At 33.3% G+C, this 20,845-nt stretch overlaps 1 protein-coding gene across 1 annotated transcript in view; it reads left to right on the top strand.

The window, feature by feature from the left end:
* Positions 1 to 3,517: 3,517 nt before the first annotated feature.
* LOC129220761 (uncharacterized) overlaps positions 3,518 to 20,845 on the top strand; it is a 220,340-nt gene continuing 203,012 nt past the window's right edge. Inside the window, exon 1 of the mRNA XM_054855189.1 lies at positions 3,518 to 3,875. Coding sequence (XP_054711164.1) covers positions 3,869 to 3,875 — 7 coding nt within the window. The 5' untranslated portion in view covers positions 3,518 to 3,868. The remainder of the gene's footprint in view (positions 3,876 to 20,845) is intronic.

Here is a 20,845-nt window from a genome sequence, read left to right as displayed (position 1 = left end):
AACTAGTTCAAACAAGAGAACTAGACATGTGCAGATTATTCGCAGTACAAAGCATATTAGGGATGATCGGAGACCGCCAAAAGTTGTATAATTCTATGAGCTAATGAAAAAAAAAAATAGGCACGAGACATTTTATTTCTCAGTGTTTGCATGAAAATTCTATGTAACGTGGCTTCTGAAAGAGTATTGTTCTGAAAGAACTAGTCGCCAATGTACTTTTGTAGTCGCCTGGGATTTTTCAGATCCTGCGCATGATGCAAAACTAAGAAGAGAATTTATGGAAAGTGGAAAATGTTGCCAGGGAAGGTGGCGATTATTATGGCGAACTAATTAGTTTGGAGCTTCCACGCTTAGTTGAAAGTATGGTTAATAGCAAATAAAAAAAAACATGTAAGTAGTAGCACCGTATAAAAATAAAGAAATATCGATAAAACATGTTTGTGTTTGCAAGATATTTATTTTTTTCGTCTCACTATGTTTAGTAACTTAAAGAAGCGGTAAAACGCGTGTAGTTCAATTTACCCGTTCCCTACTCGGCTTCCAAAAACTGAATTTTTAGGGAAAACTTTTGAACCGTTTAAAATAAAAGAACTCTTTGTTAAATTCGTCATAAAGCAAAGACTAAAACTACTTTTACAACTAATTGGATACACTATTTTTTATCATAGCTCAATTTTAATAAACTTTTCATAGAATGTCCTGCTATGCTTTCATAATTCACTCACACAAAATTTTCTTTGATCTATCTATTTTTTTCCCATTTGCCCTAAACAAGAATAGTTTTTATAATCAAATTTGTAAGTATATCAAGTACATGAAACCAAATCAATAGTCAAAACTGGTTTTGCATTTATTAGTGTATGCATGGTACGTTTAATTGCGGCTAAAATAAGGCATTTTTACTTAAAGTTGGCTTTTTTCTGCAGGAAGAACATAACCAGAAAGAATCTTTTACAGGGAGATACTCGTAGATGTCGGAAAAGAGCGTTGTGCATGTCTTTTAAAAATGTTTTGTCCGTTTTGTCATCATTGGAGAAATCTAGCCATGAATTCTCGCAACTGTTAAAATCTGACAACTGTTTCAACACTTAGAACTTTCAGGTTGATACTAGAATTCTTGTAGAGTCGATCTCGTTTTTAAAAAACCCTGATTCAAAGAGAATCCGAATGTAATGAGGAAACTAAATATACTTGTTTGGTACATTGAGTGGCATAGAACAAGGGTACAGCTCGCTTTTAACGTGAAAAACCCGGTTATAGCTAGATATATTTTTTGATAAATTTTCATCGACTTCCAACGCCCAGCTGTTCCTTCCTTATTTTTTTCAACCCAAAGTTAGTGATCAGTTCCAAATAAAGACTTTTTTTTTCTTCTTATTTTAAGGAATTAACTATTCTTGCCCATGGTTTAGAAAAAATCCCAGCTAAAGCAGCTAAATAAAATAATGAAATATAAGATAAAGAGTTCAAATTAACAAAACTCTTTAAGCCTGTACATAAATTCAATGAAAAAGAGAAAAATTATGTGTGAAGTTTTCTCATACTTTAGCGAACCCTTTTTAGCCTACTTTCCCAGTAAAAGTCAGAAAAACAAGAAAAAAGCATGAAAGAAGGCTTAATGCATATTAAAAATATCGGGAAAAACAAAAAAAAAAGTCAAAAATAAATAAAATAATAAAATAAATATCGAAAAATTAAAAGTTGGAAAGTAGGGTATTGAGATGGGGATAAATGTCTGTCGGTCTGTCTGTCGGTCCGTCGGTCTGTCTGTCTGTCCCCCCCCCCCCCCCCTAATAACTTTTGAATGAGTAGTCCGATTTGAACAAACTTTTTTTTGTTTGAAAGATCTCGGTGAGGACATCTCATTCCCATATTTTACTTTTTGATTTGAACTATTTTTTGTTCAATTTTGAACAGTTCAAAAAAATTTAACATTAGTTCCTACGGGGAAATTGAAGGCAATTCTGAACCATGAGGCGAATTTGCTTCAAACAAACTTTGTAGGAAAAAGCGTTTGATGAAAAACTTGTATATAAAATATCTTTTTGATTTGAACAATTTTCCGTTCAATTTTGAACAGTTCAAATCCCTTAACATTAGCGCTTACGGGAAAACTGAAAGTCAATGCAGATTCCGTACTTGAAGGCGGATTTACTTCAAACAAATTTTGTTGGAAATAGCTCTTGACGCCAAACTCCAGACTCCAACTCCGAGAATTTAGGGGCACCTGACTCCGACTCCGACTCCTGTGACCGACAATTAATCGGACTCCGACTCCCCGACTTCGACTCTGACTTCGTAGCTTTGGCAAAAATTTGGACGCGGAGGACAAATGATTGAGTTCGATTCTTGGATATTCGACTCCGACTCCTTTATCTCAAAATGAGATTGATTCCGACTCCGACTCCGCAGCTATGGTTTTAACTGCGAAATAATTATTGTTGATATGACTTTTTTTTATTTTCACGCTAAAGTTTTAGTTTAGGTATTTAGTTTTCGGGGAATAAACTCGAAGTCATTTATGTTTCTACATAAAGATATGCGCTGACGATTTTTTTTTTTTTTTTTGACAATGAAAAGTATTTCTTTAAGTTGACATTTTTTTGTTTTTATTTATTTTAGTAAGTGCATTAATTCATTAAAAAAATTAGTTTTGGCAACAGGGAAAAAGAAACGATTTTTTTTTTTTTTTTTTTTTTTTTGATATGATGTATTTATTTTAATGAGCTTATCAATTTAAATTATTATTTTTTTCGATTTGAAAACTGTTAAAGATTTTTTTTATTGGAAAAAATTGTATTAGCTGCTTTGTTTAAAAGGTGCTGCTATTTTATTTGTTCGTTTTTTTTTTAAATTTTATTTATTTATTTTGTTTTATTTATTTTTTACGCATCTAATTTTTTTAGATGAGTGAGGAATATTTTATTCCTAGAAATTAGCTTAAAATATTTAAAAAATATGTTTGAAACAATTTGTGATTTTAGCTATTTTTGAGAATATTGTTCAGGTATTAGAAAGTAGTATGGGTATACGGGAAAGTAGGCTTGTTTAGTTCTAGACAGAACTTCTTGTTTAACGAGTTTATCGCGTGCAAACTTCGTGGTTTTCTAACGCTCGTTAAAAACGATTTCAACTGTATTCTTTTGAGGGCCACTGCCTATCAGCTTTTCTTCTGTCATTGTATCTACTCCCCCCCCCCTGTACACACACCTGCTACCATATACTTTCCCAAAACAAAGGAAAGTCTCTTATTTTTGTATTAGTTATGTCCTAACTTAAATTTTGCACTTTCACCCCTTTTCTTCTAGCTGCTTCAAATTAACGGGATTAAATTCAGATAATTTGCCATTGAATACAAGCCAATTTTTTATTCATCTCACTAATGTAAAATAACGCAGCAATTGAAAAAAAAAATCGTTCGTAAAGTTTTGTGATTTGATAGAATAACTCACATATAAAGGCCTATTTTTAGTTTTTCGAAATCGTTTAAGTTTAAGCAACGAATAGCTCCGTTTGCTACGAATTCTTCCTACGATAAAGTGTTTGTGTCTTCCTCCCCAAGAACTCCCAAAGAGAACGAACGGATTGAGCGGTTTCCCGCTCCTTTTCTTAGACGAACAAGAAATTTCCTTCCGACTTGACAATGGCCGCCGTCATGTGCTATTGACTCTAGCACTGACTGTGAAGAGACTGTTAAACAGGCCGCCCTTCCTCCTTGTGTACAGTTGCGGCAGAAGATCAAACAAAGGGAAGAATGGTTTGTTGCTAGAGATTTTTCATTAGCGAAGACAGTGACGGCTCTAATGTTATCTTCTTTGACACATTCTGGTGCGCAGTGAATTATGACTCTCTTGAAGTGCAGAAAGAAATGTTAGGTAATATGTCTCTTTTAGTGTCCTTTATGAGATTTAATTACGTTTTCCGTGTTCAAAGAATTTGAAATTATGTTTCTAAAATGATGGATTTTTCTTAAAGTTAAAAGCTGATTATGTTAAAGAGTGTATGTGTTCCGTTTTAATTAGATAAACAATGTGCAGTTCCAAAACTGAATGATCGATGGTCTAAGGATTTTAATGATCCAATGATTAACTATAGTACTCTTCTTGCAAATGATTTCGTAATCAATATGATTATTGTCTCCGATCATTTTTCTTTTTTTCATAATCGGCATTTATTCCGGTATAGTAACGCTTAAATAAGAAATGATTCAGAAGAGTCACTCACTGAACGTGATTACAATGAAAAGTATTTCAAAATAACCACTCGGTTATAAAACCGTTTGAAAGATTTACTCATAACCATAACTGATATTTTGAATAAGAAATTATCAGAACACATCACTCAAGAACTGACCACTCAACTTTGAAATCATTTGAAAGAATAACTTAGCATCAAAACGTTATTATCAAATTCTCCAATGCCCTTGATAGCCCGGTCAAAATAGACCAAAAAAAAGCGAAAGTTCGGAAAAATTCCCATAAAGCTGAAAATTGGTACAGACCTTAAGAACATCATTATATATGAAATGTCAAAAGTCCTCATCGATCCGAGTGGAGCTAAAAATTTTATGCAAGGTCAAAGGTCAAAAAATCAATTTTTCATATATATCTCTTAAACGATAATTGTTAGCGAAAAAATGGAGGTTACAAAGTTTGAAAGGTATGCAATTGTGTACAAACAAGTGGGGATTCCGAGGATGGGTCATGGGGGTCATACCTTCCACCCTAAAGCTACTAAATATAGGTTAAAATGGCATTGGAGACATATTAAAAAAAAAAAAAAAAATCCCGTAGACCCCTTATTTGTACCCCTATTTGGTACTTTGACTATGAAATTAACACAAATATAGTTAAGGAAAACACTAAAGTTAAGTGTCAGAAGTCCCCATCGATCCCGGTGGAGCTAAAAATTTTATTCAAGGTCAAAGGTCAAAAACCGATTTTTCGCAACTATCTCTTAAACGGTAAGTGTTATCGTAAAAATAGGGGATACAAAGATTGAAAATTAATGGATAATTAATAGATAATTATGCACAAACGGGAGGGGATTCAGCGGATGGGTCAAGGGGTCATACCCCCTCTCCCTAAAGCTATAAAATAAAGTCTAAAACTGCAGTTCAAGGACTCAAATTTCTAAAAATTCACCCTAAAATCCCAATTTTTGTCCAAATATTGCGCTTTGACTATGAAATTACCATAGAAATAATTAGAGACATCATTATAAACGAAATTTCAAACGTTCTCAACGAATCCCAGTGGAGCTAAACGTTTTATTCAAGGTCGAAGCTCAGAAAATCAATTTTTCACAAATATCTCTTAAACGGTAAGTGTCTTAAAATAGAGGATACAAAGTTTGAAAACTATGAATTTATGTACATACAAGCAGAGATTTAGAGGCTGTGCCTTGGTGGTCTTACCCCGCAGCCCTCCTCCCCCGTAAGCGACAAAATTAAAGCTGCATTTTGATGACATATTTCGTTGACCTTAAACCCCCTATTTGTGCCCTAAAATTACTTTGATCCCTTTCTGATAACGAGTACTTCCAAAACCAGAAACTGGATCTGCCCTAGGTGTTAAAAAAGCCCAATATTTGTGCCCCCACCCCCTCAATAAATGATAACATTCATAAGGTATCGCAGTTTTTGAAACTTGGAAATAGTACTGAAGCTCCTTTTCTTTCTTTCGAGTGACCTCGAGAAACTACACTTGACCGCTATGCCTATCCCCTCTTACGATTCACCCCCCCCCCCCTTCAAATTGAAAAGATCAAATTACATTCAGGGGAGAGTGGATGCGCTTAGATTCCTTTGTATGAGCAAAGTCAGTCGCACAAGTGCTCCTAATAACAGGGAGTGATTCTTTGTTGTGAAAAATCGGGTTTATTGATACTATTTTTGATATGAATACGTACCCTTAACAAATAATTCTTCAAAGATGCCGCAAGATTGCTTCATTTTCAATAAATCTTTGACTGACGGTGAAATTGCTACTGTAGAACGCGGACTAAAATCTATAATTGATTCAAGTAGTGCAAGGAACGATGGTTTTGTTGAATACTTGAAAGACAAACAGTCGGTGGATCAGTTCATGTAGTGTCGCAAAATGTACACCCGAAAGTGGGCATTGAGGCAGCTAGAAGACAACAAGAGACAGAGGCCAGTACATCTCTGAGTAGTCCACCTCGTACTAGAGTCCTATCAGGTGAGACAACATTTTGTTTTAAAAACTGTTGCTTATTTTGTGGTGATGAAGCAAATGAAGAGACTGAAAAGAAAAAACAGCAGAATATACGGCGTAGAATTTGTTAAGTTGCTACTCTTTCCTTTAAAGATAATATTCTAAAGATTGCACATAATCGTTCAGATGACGTAGCAGAAATTGTTATTGCACGCATACAATATGAATACGATTTAGTTGCTGCTGAAGCGGAGTACCATTCTAATTGCTACACTTCATTTCTAAAGCGTTCTGTAGGTCTTAAAGCAGGTCGTCCTGAAAATCCCGCTGTTACTATGGCGATGACAGAAATATTTGATTATATTGAAAATATTGATGATTGTCAGTTTTCACTGTAAGAACTAAAAAATATTTGTAAAACTGAAATCCCAGATGATAAAACAATCAAAAACATATTAAAGTTAAGGTATGGAAATAGAATGATTATAACCGAGAAACGTGGAAGTTTAGCAATGATTTGTTTACACTCAGCACGATATACTGAACAAAGCTTGGTACGAAAATTAAAAAAAACAGCAAAACAGGAAAGATTTAGGGTATTAAAGACTGCGGCAGAAATTATTCAAGAAGATATCCAATCTGTCGTGTGCGACACTAACAATTGTCCCCCGCCATGTCAAATGTTTGAAAATATTAATAGTGACATTCCGGAGTCATTGACTTATTTTTTGGAGCAAATTATCTTAAAAAGAAAACGATCTAAATTGGAACATTTGAAATTAATATGTACTAGTGTCAGCCACTGTATTATGGCAGCTGTTCGTCCTAGATCGTTCATCTCGATATTACAATTGGGTCTCTCAGTTTTTTTCATCGACGATTTGGATCTAAACGTTTGATACAAATTTTCTCGTCCTTTGGTTTAAGTGCTTCGTATAATGATACTATGGCGTATAAGGCGGCTACAGTTTTTAACCATCAGACACATCTTGTATCACCAGAAACCGGGACATTTATTCAATACGCAGCAGACAATGCTGGTATTAACGTACGCACTTTAGATGGCCATAACACTCTACACATAATGGGCATAATCCAAATTATTACTCCTAGAAGTTCAGTTTTAGCAGAAGATCCTTTATCGCGAATGAAACAAATTATTTCAGCGAAAGATTTTTCAGAAAAAGCTCATATTCCAACACAAGAGTACCACAATAATGGTGTAGTAGGATATAGTAAAATAACTGCTCAGAATTTTGCTTATGAAAGTGATACAACTTCTTTCTTACTCCGGAAAATAGATTTGTTATGGTTGTATGGGAAATGGAATAATTTATCGCTATCAGGTTGGAACGGTTATATTGAAGGTTTAACAAAGAATAATATGGATTTTTGACTGTCTAGAATTTTGTTCTTATCATTTATTCACCAACCTGCAAATGACTACAATAGTATATACACTACTTTACTTTGTGCTTTGGAGAATACAAAGCATTACCTGTTACTTTTGATCAACCTTTGTATGCAAAGGCTAGAGATATTGTTGCTGCTGCACCTGAAGAATCTGATTAGGGATAATAGGTACTGAGAGGCATCTTATATCCGTTAAATAAGGGATAATGTTGTACTTGTTTCACCATTTTCACATAATTTGAACCAGAAAGAGTTGAACTTCATATAAAAACGTCTTTTCAACATATTGTATAATTTACAAATTAATAATGCGCTTTTTATAATAACAGTTATGTTTTGAAATAATTGCAAAATAAAAAAAAAATATTTTTTGACCTTTGACCGTGCATAAAATGTTTATATTAAGTGGGATCGATGGGGATTTTTTATATTTCATTTATAATTGTGTATTTTGTGTCTCTGCCAATTTTCAGCTCTATGTGAATTTTTCCGATTTTTAAAGTTTTTTTTGTTTATTTTGACCTTTGACCTTCCATAAAATTTTTAGTTCAAGTGGAATCGATGGGAATATTTCATATATCATTCACAATGATGCATTTAAAGTCTGTACCAATTTTCAGCACTGTATGAATGTTTTCAATTTAAAAAAAAAAATTTCAATTTTGACCTTTGACCTTGCATAAAATTTTTAGCTCCACTCGGATCGATGAGGACTTTTGACATTTCACTTATAATGATGTTCTTATGGTTTGTACCAATTTTCAGCTTTATGGGAATTTTTCCGAACTCGAATGTCTATTTTGACCGGGCTATTGAATAATAAACTAAATTCAATTATGCCCATCAATGCTCTTAGTCTCTTTGGAAGGAAGTAAAATCTAAGTCAGAATATAACAGATACAATTAACTATTTCATAATACACAATCAACTTATATAATTTGATGCTTACGATGCCAAGTAACTGCTCCTGGAATAGAAATTTGGGGGCGTGGTCTTTTCAGAGTACGCAATCATTAAGCATTCAGCTACGTCAATAGCCTGATGCATCTTGGGTTGCGGTTAATGAGGTACTTAATGTTAGGAAATGTATTGTCTGAACGCCTCATAATAGCTTACTCGTCTAACACTTGATGGTCTATTAGAATGAAGAATTTGTTGAACTGGAACACGTTGCAAGTTATCGAATGTTAATGCCTGGTTCAGTAATAGTATCGAATAAGAAAATGTTCTCCAAAACATCTCAAATGCTGATTAAGTTTAATTGTCTTAACAATATGTTTGTAGATTGTTTTGTTTTTAAATTCGTTTTAATATCAATTTTTTATGCTTGTTATTTCAGTTCTATACCAACAAAACAAATAGACCGATACTAAAATTATTTTTATCTTTTAATGTTTCAATGCATGATAAATTGTAAAATAAGTAAAAACCACTTTGCAAATAGATTTGTATAATTTACTTCATATAAACTATATTTCTTTTTTTTATTATTATTTCAAAAATATGATTGAAATTAAAATTGTTTCAGGATATGTACAAACGCTGTAAAGTACTAAATTAAAACTGTATAATACTTTTTTAAGTGATAAACTAAAACTGTCCTATACTTTATTACACTTTATTACTTGTAAGTACTTTTTTAAGTGATAAACTAAAACTGTTCTGTACTTTATTACACTTTATTACTTGTAAGTACTTTTTTAACTGATAAACTAAAACTGTCCTGTACTTAATTACTTTATTACTTGTAAGTACATCGTTCACTGGAATCTGTTATTCTTTTCAAAAATATATTACTGCCAGTCGCCGGATTTAAGATTTTTTATTCCGATGTGCTGTATTGAAAACTTTAGAAACATAGTTGAAATTCATCTTGCATTACGAAAGTGCTTTTTAAGATTTGCTATGAAATTCTAAACGTGCTAACATACCGATGACAATAAAAAGAAACTTGGAAAAAATATTGAAAGACAACCTTAACCTAAAACTATTTTGAATATAATCTCTCTTGGTCTTTCAGGAGCTCTTGTTCTATCTATCAGAGTGCCCACATAATGGAAAAACACACCTTGCGTCCAGGGGTGCCCCTATGGGAGGTCACTGTGACCTCCCAAAGGAGTCCTCCCCCCCAAAACATATCCCCCCCAAACCCACGCACCCCAAACAAAAAAAAATTTAAATTCTCATTCGGAAATTCTATCTTGTGTTTCTACTTTCTAAATGATAAATGTTTCTTTTTCATTATATGTGCGCATGTATGCCTACCAAGGCGGATACAAGGGCGAATACATGGAGGTCATGACCCCCTTCTAACCCACCGTCAGTATTATCCGTCCACATTGTGTTTAAACACTTTATTAATAAAATGTAAACGACTTCAACAATTTTTCCAATACATAAATTATTTTTTAAAGTAAGTATTTGAAATGTCAATCTTCCATTCGTAAGCATTTGAAATGTCAGTTCTTTTCATTGCTTATGCAATCAACTAGCAAAGTTTATGCCCAATTAGGTGCCTTGTGGCTTATTTATTGACACCCAAGCAGTTGCAGAAATTTTTCGTACTCAGAACCGTAGGTTCGTTCATGCGGAGGGGGCGGGTCATTCTTTAGCACCCCCCCCCCTAAAATGGTAGTCTGTATCTGCCCATGATGCGTACCCCTAATTTATCATTCGGTTAAATTCGGAGTTCCATTCAATAAATTGAAAATCCTCCCCTATTCCAAAATTTTAAATTCGGGACATCGCAGTATGCATCATGAAACGAACATAATCAAACTTACTTTGGTTATTTCTCTACATTCTTCTCATTTAAACCATGACATCGCTTTGTCTAAACCCTGTGACAGTTCGAAGCTTCCGATGCAATAACATTTCGCGCATCTCGCCGTAATTATCATTCTTCAAGATTCGCCGCACCTCCACGTGATCAACAGCACATCCAATTCCATTAAAAACTGCGACCGCTGCTTCGACGTTAATCAACAAAGATAATGATATTCATTCTGGAAGTGATACGGAAACGCGCGTGGAAGTCGTTTGCGATGTCTGCTTGAATCATTGCGATTGTTGGAGAATTTCGTCGCCGGAATTAACATTCATTCATTACCAATTGACTCTCCGGGGAAAAATCCGCGGAAAATTCCTTGGCAGAGTCTGCGTCCTCGCAGTGGGAAGGTTAGGTTAACTCGCATTAGTTATTTCGGAATCGAAAATCGATTTTTGGGAGTGAAGTAAAAGAATTTTTGACTCGAATGTTTGGAAAATTAGTAGCTAAGTTCAGTAAGTTACGTGATCACTTAAAAGTGAGAAGAATATTGCTGACTTGCTACATAAAGCATAAGTCTTTCCAGGATCTATCCTAACTCCAACTTTTTGAAAGGGCAAAAATTCTCAATTTGCCGAATGGGACTCGAAAATTTTCCAAATGATGATAATTTTGCCAAATGGAACTCCAAATTTTTCTGAATGATGATAGTTTTGCTGAATGGAACTCCAAATTTCTCTGAATGATGATAATTTTGCCGAATAAAACTCCAAATTTCTCCGATTAATGATGATTTTGCCGAATAAAACTCCAAATTTCTCCGAAGGATGATCCGAAATCGTCAGATGAAATTCGCCGAATTACGAAATTTTTGGGAGGTCACAGTGACCTCCCATCGGGGAGATCCTGAGTAGTGTAAAATACTTTTCGACTGGAAAATTAGTAGCCAACTTCAGTAAGTCTCGTGATCATTTGAAAGAAAAAACAATGCTGCAGACTTGCCTTCTGAAACATGAGCCCGTACCTTGGAGATAAAGAGAGCTCCGAATCGTAAGAACAAAGACAGCCATGAGATGAGTTTAGGGTGGCTCTTTTGTAACAATTTTTATTAATGGATTGTTTGTGTCCTTCATTGAGAAAGGGGTGTATCTCCATATTTTTAAAGTGCGCATTTGTTTGCTAAATATTATATCTTTTAGTTTCATCACTTAGTACAAAAGTTAAGCAACTCACTTTTCCAACATAAATATCTAGAGATAAATAGTCGCTGAGCACATGTTTTTTTTTTTTTTTTGAAAGAAAAGTCTTCGGAATGTTGAATTCCTTCTCTCAATGCTCTTTTCTTGAAACGCAGTTTCTACTTGCTATGCTTTGATAAAAATAATAACACTGCTTCATAATATATATATATATATATATATATATATATATATATATATATATATATATATATATATATATATATATATATATATATATATATATATATATAGATATATATATATATATATATATCAAATATTCTGTCACCCGGGCGGCTGAAAGAACCACCCCAGTGGCTAGTTCTTTCTGAACAAGAATCTTTCAGATGCCGTATTTTTTACACTGAATTTTCTAATAAACTCCAAAGAGTAATTTATCTGTAGCTTGATTTGTTTTCCTGAAGTCTTAGAATTTAGTTTTAATCGGTCTCTTTATATATTGTGTGTGTATTTCTGTCAAAAATTGCAAAATAATAGTTTCTTCTTTAAAAAAAAAACGTATTATTTTATTTTCAGAAAACAAGTGCATTTAATTCAATTTTGACAAATGGCTGCTAAAAATAGCAGTACTGACTTTCGCATTTGAACTTCATTTATCAGTTTTTCAAACAGCTTCCTAACAAATGGCAGGCCCGCAGTATTAATTTCATCACGTGACAAGTGAGTCGCTGCGAACGTCCATCGCAAAACAATATCCCATCCACATGTTCCATCTCTCCGTGGCCAACAAAAGATACCAAAAAAGAAAAAAAAACACTACTATCTCGACTTTTCCAAGTTGGATACCAACCAATCCGCAGACTATCAAGGGTAATAAAGATAATCATCCCGACCGGAATGCGAAATGGATTCGCTATTCCACCGATTTGGGAAGACTTGATGAATTATTCGTAGTTGGGGAAGGCAGAACTGACGTTCACTGTAGAAGTTAATGGACGTTGGTTTTTGTTTTGCCTTCCAGTGTGAAGACATTCAAATATTGCTTTTTATTTTCAATGAAATTCTGAACAAAGTCAGTTGATGTTTACGTTCACATAAAAAATAAATTTATAAGGTTTTGTTCTGCTATCACAATCAATAATAACGAATAACGTTTAAAATAAGATTTAAAGGTATCAAAAAACTAAGTTTGTTACTGACAAATCAATGAAGGATTGCAGCCAGCTTTTGGAACATGATTTTATTTTATTTATTTCCATTTTACTTACTTACTAGTGCTACCCGCACGGCTTTGCTCGTAATCGAAAAATTAAAAGGTCTTTTGGTTCGCCTGTATATTTACAAATAATGTATGGTGATTTTTCTAGCCAATTGGCTTGCACCCATGTTACGGTTCCGCGTTATGATAATTTCGTATCTCGCCAATTGGCTTGTGCCCATGTTACGGTTCCACGTCATGATAATTTCGTAATTTACTCGTCCATCTTATGATGTTTTTGTTCTTAAAATTGGAATAGAAAAAGAACCACATCGAATTTTTGAAAAATCGCTTCGAGCTGCACATCCCCATGCTACAAACTAACTTTGTGCCAAATTTCATGAAAATCGGCTGAACGGTCTAGGCGCTATGCGCGTCACAGAGATCCTGACAGACAGACATAGATAGATCCGAACAGAGAGAGATCCTGACAGACAGAGAGACTTTCAGCTTTATTATTAGTAAAATAAAATAAAAAGATTAACTAATTTTCGTTCATATATTTTTATTTACTTATTTATATTTTTGTTTCAAATTAATTTGTTTGAAACGCTCTTATTTTCCTTTTACAATTTCTGTGTTGCATAGTAAATTACTCCGTGTTTCTAAGAGTTATTCTTTTCATGAATACATTCTTCAGATGTTTTATTCATACTAATCATCACAAAAAAATCGTAATGTTTTTAAATTTAACCATAATACATGAAGCAATCATCAAAAATAAATTAATTCTGCAGCAAGAATGCGCATTTGTGTCAGAAAAAGAATTAACCAAACGATGCAAAATAATTTATAAACCTCGAAAGAAAAAAAAAAAGGTAAATAAAATAAGTAAAAAAGAATAATTCAATCACTATTTTTTAACAAAAAAATTCGTAACCCTCAGACGACACTTTTCACGACAAATATCAAGGCTGCTACGAAATATCCAGCTCTAACGATCGGAACTTCAAAAGTGCGAACAATAAGCAAAAATTAGTTTTAATTTTGAGATCTTGAATTCAGATTATGTTTTTCGCAACCCCAAAATGCGATGAGACCTTACTCAAAGGTAATCCCCCCCTCCCTCCGCACTCTAAAAAAGTTAAAGTATAATCAATGTATATTCCATCAAAAACGACAAAAGCTACTTCCACATCAGAGTAAATACATTAATTTCTTGAATCCACAAGAAATACACACACACTTAAAAGAATTTATCCAAAAATAACACACACGAGACCAAATTATTTGAAAGACTTCCAGACAATTGGAGGTATATCGCACATTATTAACAGTACCACCGACCCACGTGAAATCAGAAAGAGTCTTTTCAACTGTAGGAAAATTAAGCACTAAAATGAGTTTCAGGCTTAGGGACAGTTCAATAGATGCGTTATCGTTTTTACTATTATTGATTTTTTTTTTATGACATTTGTTCCTACATTTTATATTCGTTCACAATGCGTTTTCATAAATAATACAATTTTTGTTCAAAATTATGAAATATGACAACGAAACAATATGTTTTCAAGCATTTTTTGAGAAATTTCAAATACCGGTATTCCGGTATCAAGTTTCAAAAATACCTAATGCCGGTTTTGAATTTTTGGTCCGGTATTGCAATCCCTAATATAATATATATATATATATATATATATATATATATAATATGCGCTTACGCGCACGCGTATACATAATGTTTGTATGTTCTCTACACAAATCTAGTTTACGTTGGATTTCGAACAAATTTGACAGGGAGGTACTTGATGGGCACCCCCCCCCCGAGAAGGGGTGCACAACGTAGGGGAGTTTTCAAGCGTCAAAAAATACCGAACCGTTCGAATTTTAATTTTAGGACCCGAAAATGGCATTTTTTTAATATGAGGGCGAAAAAATGCTCGCAAAAATTAGAATAAAATATCTATAGAGACCCCTGATTTTTCTGCATCAGATAAAATTGCTCCAATGTTCCAAGGTAATTAGAAAGTGAATTCTAACTGTTTTTAACTCATTTCATACTAAATTGTAGGTAAGCCTTCAATTAGAAATTCATTGTTGATTGCGGTCATTGTTGAATAAAATTTGCAATGTGAAGAAAATCATTGAAAAGGAAGATCTGTTGCCATTTTTATCTCGAATATAAACAAATAAAATTCTAGCTTTTGTTTTAATGCTTTTTCTGTAATTGTAGGCTTTAACAATTTTCCTATTTTGTTATTTTTCCATAATCTGTTGTAAAATTTTACAGATTTTTCTTTTTCAAACCTAATTATTGAGCATGCGTAACTTGACGTGACTTTTATCTTCGAGGTAGACCGTGCAAAGCCGGGAAACACAGCTCTTTATAAATAATAGAGAGACTATTATATAATTAAAATGTGACGCAAATACATGTGTTAACATTTTCAAGAGACAAACTTAAATTAAAGTTAAAAAAACGTTTATGTCAGTCACTAGGATTGCAGTAAGGACTAATGTAATATAAGTTCTGCCGTAGAAAGTTGTGAATATTCGCATAAGGCGTAGAGAAAAAACTGACGTGATTGAGGAAAATTAACGACAGTTTTGAAATCAACCAGCCTACTTTACACTAAACCTACTAAAAAATCTAACTCAGTAGATATTTTGCTAAAAATTATTCGCCTTTTGTAATCCGTTACTCAAAAGCAAGCCGTCTTCACTATTTTAATAAACTGAAGATAAAGTCAGGTATCATTACTTTCCCAATGAAAACTGGATCGCGTCGTGGTCCCGTCACTATATTTGTACAGTGATAGCGGATCATAAATGGCAAAGCTTTACGGGTTTATCTTAGGATAAGTAAACATTTCGGGCACTGTGTAGCCACTGAGATTTAAGATATGCGAAAGAACTTGAGTGGCGGTGACAGCTTTATGCATTCTTGGGAATCAATCCTATAAAGAGCTTAATCATCTTTATTTATATTTACTCTGCCCTGCCCTATTTCAAATAACAGCTAATTAAATTTCTTTTTATTAAATAGAACGTCGATGGGTTGCTAAGATGCTGCTCTTGAAATTCAAATAAACTAGATGAAATTGCACGCAGTTAGCAGGGGTTCCCACAGGGGTTGGGGATTAAAATTTCTTTTCCATATTTATTTAAATTCATTTATTGATTTATTTAAATTCACATACTGATTTATTTAAATTCATTTATTGATTTATTTTTAATTCAAATTATTTATTTTGTTTTATTTTATTCAATTTATATTTCATTTCATTTATTTATTTAGTTTGTGTGTGTGTATGTCATTGGGATAGTACATAACTTTTCCAATAAAAAATATTAATAATAATAATTAAAAATAAATAAATGAATAAATAAATAAAAAAATTTTGAAAAACTAAATATATTTTTTAAAGTAAGCTAAAAAATATAAAAAAGGAAAGATGATTGAGAAAAGGGAGAGGGGGGGATTTGCGCCATTGAGTTAGGGGGGATGGGTACCCCTGGTAGTTAAGGCAGACTAAAATTGCGGTTTTAGAATTTGATTAGTGTTCATATTTCAAAATACAGGGCTTTTTATGTCATCCAGGGGCGCCACAATGGGAGGTCAGGGAGGTCACTGTAACTTTTTTTCTTATTTGGCAAATCGTGTCTGACGATTCTGCAATATTATTATCATACGGCAAAATTTGGATATATGGCAAAATTATCATAATTTGACGAACATTGGAATTCAATTCGGTAAAATTATCTTTGTTCAATATTTTTGAAGGTTTTGTGTGTATTTGAAATTTTATACATACACGTATCATCTCTCCTTTATTTAAGGAGGAATGAGACATTTTGATTGTTATAATTGTTTTTTAAAACTGATCGTGCAATAACTACCATCAATTTTATATTTTTTTAATCATATTAAAAATGTCTTAACTTCTTCTGAAATTTACAATGAAAAGTAATTTGCTGAAATTTTCTTATTCCTCTATTGTCACCTACACTTCCTAAGATACAAATTAGTGCATATATATATATATATATATATATATATATATATATATATATAGGTAGATACATACAGTTGGAAAAAAATTGGGGTTTGGGCGGACTCGCTAAAAAAAACTTTACATCACATTTGCATTATTTTTACAATAAACGAGCTGATATGTGCCTCACATGACTTCCATTTACTCCAATTTGATGTCATTTTCCCATTATTGGCAATTTTAAGGTGATTCAATAGTTTACTCTTCAAATATCACCAACAGTGGCCAAATTGAAACCGTATTTAAAAAAATTAATAAATAAATCGCGAAATTTGTCGCAAAGTTGGCGACAAAACTTGGCGACTAAAAGACTTTCGATATATCGCCCAGTGTCCGCCAAATTGTAACACCACTTGAGTTTACATCGAAATTAACAATGATTTCCCCACAAAAAGGGGCAAAAGACCCCATTAGAAACACCCGAGTGCAATCAAAAAAGGAGATGCACAACTAGACCCTATTAGGCTTCTATGTACCAAATTTCAACTTTCTAGGACATACCGTTCTTGAGTTATGCGACATACATACACACATACGCACATCCGCACATACGCACATACATACGTACGTACAGAAGTCACGAGAAAATTCGTTGTAACTAACTCGGGAATCGTCAAAATGAATATTTCGGGTGTCTGTACGTTCCTAGGCATATATTCACGTGTGGTCGGGTTGAAAAATAAACTCAACATTCATTTGGGGGTGTGCAAAATGGAAATTAAGACCGATTTTTGAGTGAAAAAATTTTTCGCGAATACAATACTTTCTTTTTTGTAAAAGGAAGTAAAAAAGGGTTCCCTTTAACCCCGAAACACTGTGTCTGCAGCAATATGTATATTTGTGCTATAAAACGTAGGTTATTTACTGTTAGTCCTGTTACTTCGCGACGCAAAGGTATTTATTTACTGCGTCATTAGTTATTACTTATTTAATTTTAGCAACAGTAACTTATTTTTTTTAAATTTGCTGCTATTAAAAACATACCTATTCCCCAAAATATCTGAACTTGTAAAACATCAGTTAGATAAACGACCATCATTTGAATCGTATCTAGAATGTAATGTAATATATTCAGTCTTAAACGGCCGTTTAAATAACTGTGGATGTTAACTGCAATCTTAATTGCCTCTATCATTTATGATGATTTAAACCCCAAAAGATATCTCACGCATCCAACCAAATTTAACAAATCGAGTTAAATTCCATTTCATTTCCAATGCGACTCTTAACCGGAAATGCTTACATTTACATTATACATTAGTGAAAATAATTAATCTAGTGAGAAAGATAAACACGGAATGGTTTAAATGTTCTCCGCGTGAGATATAGATGGTTATTCAACGATTGCAGTTATAATTTCGATTGCTATTAGCATTAGTTTACTTTGCACCTAAGGTAATTCACTGAATCTGATAAATCCATTTTACTAATAAAAACGCAGCAAATTCAATCATTAAAATTAAAGAAAAAAGATTGAACGATTGAATATTGGAACGTTTGGATAAAATAGCTATATTTGTCTATAACTGCCCAGGTATTTTTTTCTTTCTTACATGTAAGCTTAAACATGAAAAGCAGCTGGCTTGAAAATCTTAGCTATAAGATGCAACATGAGAGAGATTCCAAACTTCATGCAAGGTAGTAGCAGGGTTGTTACAGTTTCTGCCAGTGGTGGTTTTAACCATGGATAAAACCGGTTAAAACCGGCTAGGATAAAATCAGTTTTGTCCAGTTTTGGCCATTACACGTGGATATAGGAAATAATAAGATTTAAACTCAAAAAAAAAGAGTACATAATTAAAAGAAATATGAAACATCAATCCTATAAATCAGTCACTATTCATTATTAAAGTTAACAGTTCCTTTTACACGCTATGCAAATAATAAATGAGTGTTACTAACGGTTAGTCTGATCATAATGTTTCAAACAGTGTAAATAGCACAATACATACTTGTTTCAAAGTTTTATGCGCACAAAATGAATTTTAAATTTAATCAAAGTAAATTATTTATTTTTAAATATACTGAGTACATGTTTTAAGTTTTGTGAAGAATAGCTATTAGCTTATATTGTAGGCTGGTTAGTATTCCTAATAAACGAATGTCCCTTTATATTCGTTGTGAATAATTTTAAATGTTAAAAAAGAAGTTGCATTTAATAAATAAATCAGTTTTGAAAATTATTTCAATTTTGATAAATATACATCCTGTTTCTTTTAATCATGCATTAAAATGTGCAATAGTATGCATACAAACTATGTATACACATATTAGTGTGCTTTTACACAATACAGTTTTGGCCAGCTGTATGATGGTTAAATCAAGTGCTTGCCGGTTTTAACTGACATTTGCCAGTTGCATTGCCAAAATAGGTTTTGTTCGGTCAAAACTACAGCCCTGGGTAGTAGTGATTAAAATAACTCTTTACATACAAGAAGAACTTCAAAATGTCTCATATGTGTAGTTTCATATGGATTGCAAATCCTTTTATGTGCTTGAAAAGAGTTATTCATGTCAACTGTGCACACATAAAACAATCAGCTATTGATCATCGCTCTCAGTACTGTATGTATGATTTCACTGTAAATTTTACAAACATATTTTTTACTTTTACTTCAAAATCATTCAAATGTTTTTAAAAATCTTTTAAGAGGTAAGAAACTAGTCTAAGTACTTTTTGAGTTATTTTTTGTAGCATTTTTGGGCAAGCAGCTTTACTGAATCAAAGTCTTGAAACAAACGTGATACAAATAAACAATGACAAGGTTTGAGTTTAGAGGAATCAACCCCTCTCAGAATACCATGGTTTTTGTTTTTCCTACTTTCTAGGAAACGATACTACCAATCCAAGTATGAAGTATGGTGTTGTACATACAACACGAGCACCCTTGTCAACCAACCATCTTCCCTCTCGCACAAGAAAAAGTTATTGTTGTCAATGAAAAATTATTGTTGGGGTTACAGTATTGCTGAAAATATAATATATTATAGAGTAATGGGGGTAGGGGGGATTTTCCATCGGTGGTCCGGTGGACTGGCGCGGCGCCGCGCTGGTCCGCGCAAAAATTTGGCTGGTCCTCAGAAATTGTTACCTGTTCACATAAAAAAGACATTTAAATACTCGTTTTTTTTTTCAATTAAATGAAATTAAAAAAAAAAAAAAAAACAATAATATACATTCGTATACGTTGTTTTTTTACTTTGATTTTTCTCTAACTTTACACAATACATTCTAATTTTTATCAATGATTTATTCAATTAGGTGTATCGATTGCAAAAATAACTTTTTTTGCATATAAAGAGTATTACCAGTTAATCACGATAAAAATCTTTAAAATTAATTTAAGAGACAGTTCTCGACAAGTGCCTAGTAAAATGCTTTTGACAAAAAAAGAAAAATGGAAGACTCCTTCCCCCGCCTCGACCCCTCACACACACCGGTCCTTGAATTTTTTTTTCAGAAATATTTACCGGTCCGTGGGTCACAAACGATTGAGCAACGCTGTTTTAGGGGATTATTTTGTCATCTAAACAATATTGCCACAGTTACCTATTTTCTAGTTGCATAAGAATTTCACTTTTGATGTATTTTTCTCGTGTAAAATTTGAGTTTGGAAAGACACAATCAGCTGTTCTATTTCTGTAGAGTGAGTGATATGAAACAAAGAAATATAGTAAGTCATGGTTTGAACCCGTCAACTAAAAAAAAAAAAAATCTGCTACTCTTCTTACCTTCTAATATCTCCACTAGGTGGCGGTATAAACCGAGGCATGGGCGTTGGAGTTCTTTTATATCCATAAATTCGGTCTCCCGCCAGGGATGTCGTTCGGCTATCGCTTCTGTCACCATGGTTACGACCGAAGCGTCTCCCTGGGTCAGAGGTCAGCTTAGGGATCCGAGATGCTGCAGCATTCCTCCGTAAAACCTCTGCTGCCGATTGCACCATAGGGGGAGTTGTTCCTTCCTTGTTTGAGTTTCAGTTTTGCTTCCCAGCATTCAGGACTACCCTGCAATACAATGGGAGATTTAGAA

Source organism: Uloborus diversus, chromosome 4, assembly GCF_026930045.1.
Source record: "Uloborus diversus isolate 005 chromosome 4, Udiv.v.3.1, whole genome shotgun sequence".
Lineage (NCBI taxonomy): Eukaryota > Metazoa > Arthropoda > Arachnida > Araneae > Uloboridae > Uloborus > Uloborus diversus.
This window is presented reverse-complemented; position numbering and strand designations above follow the sequence as displayed.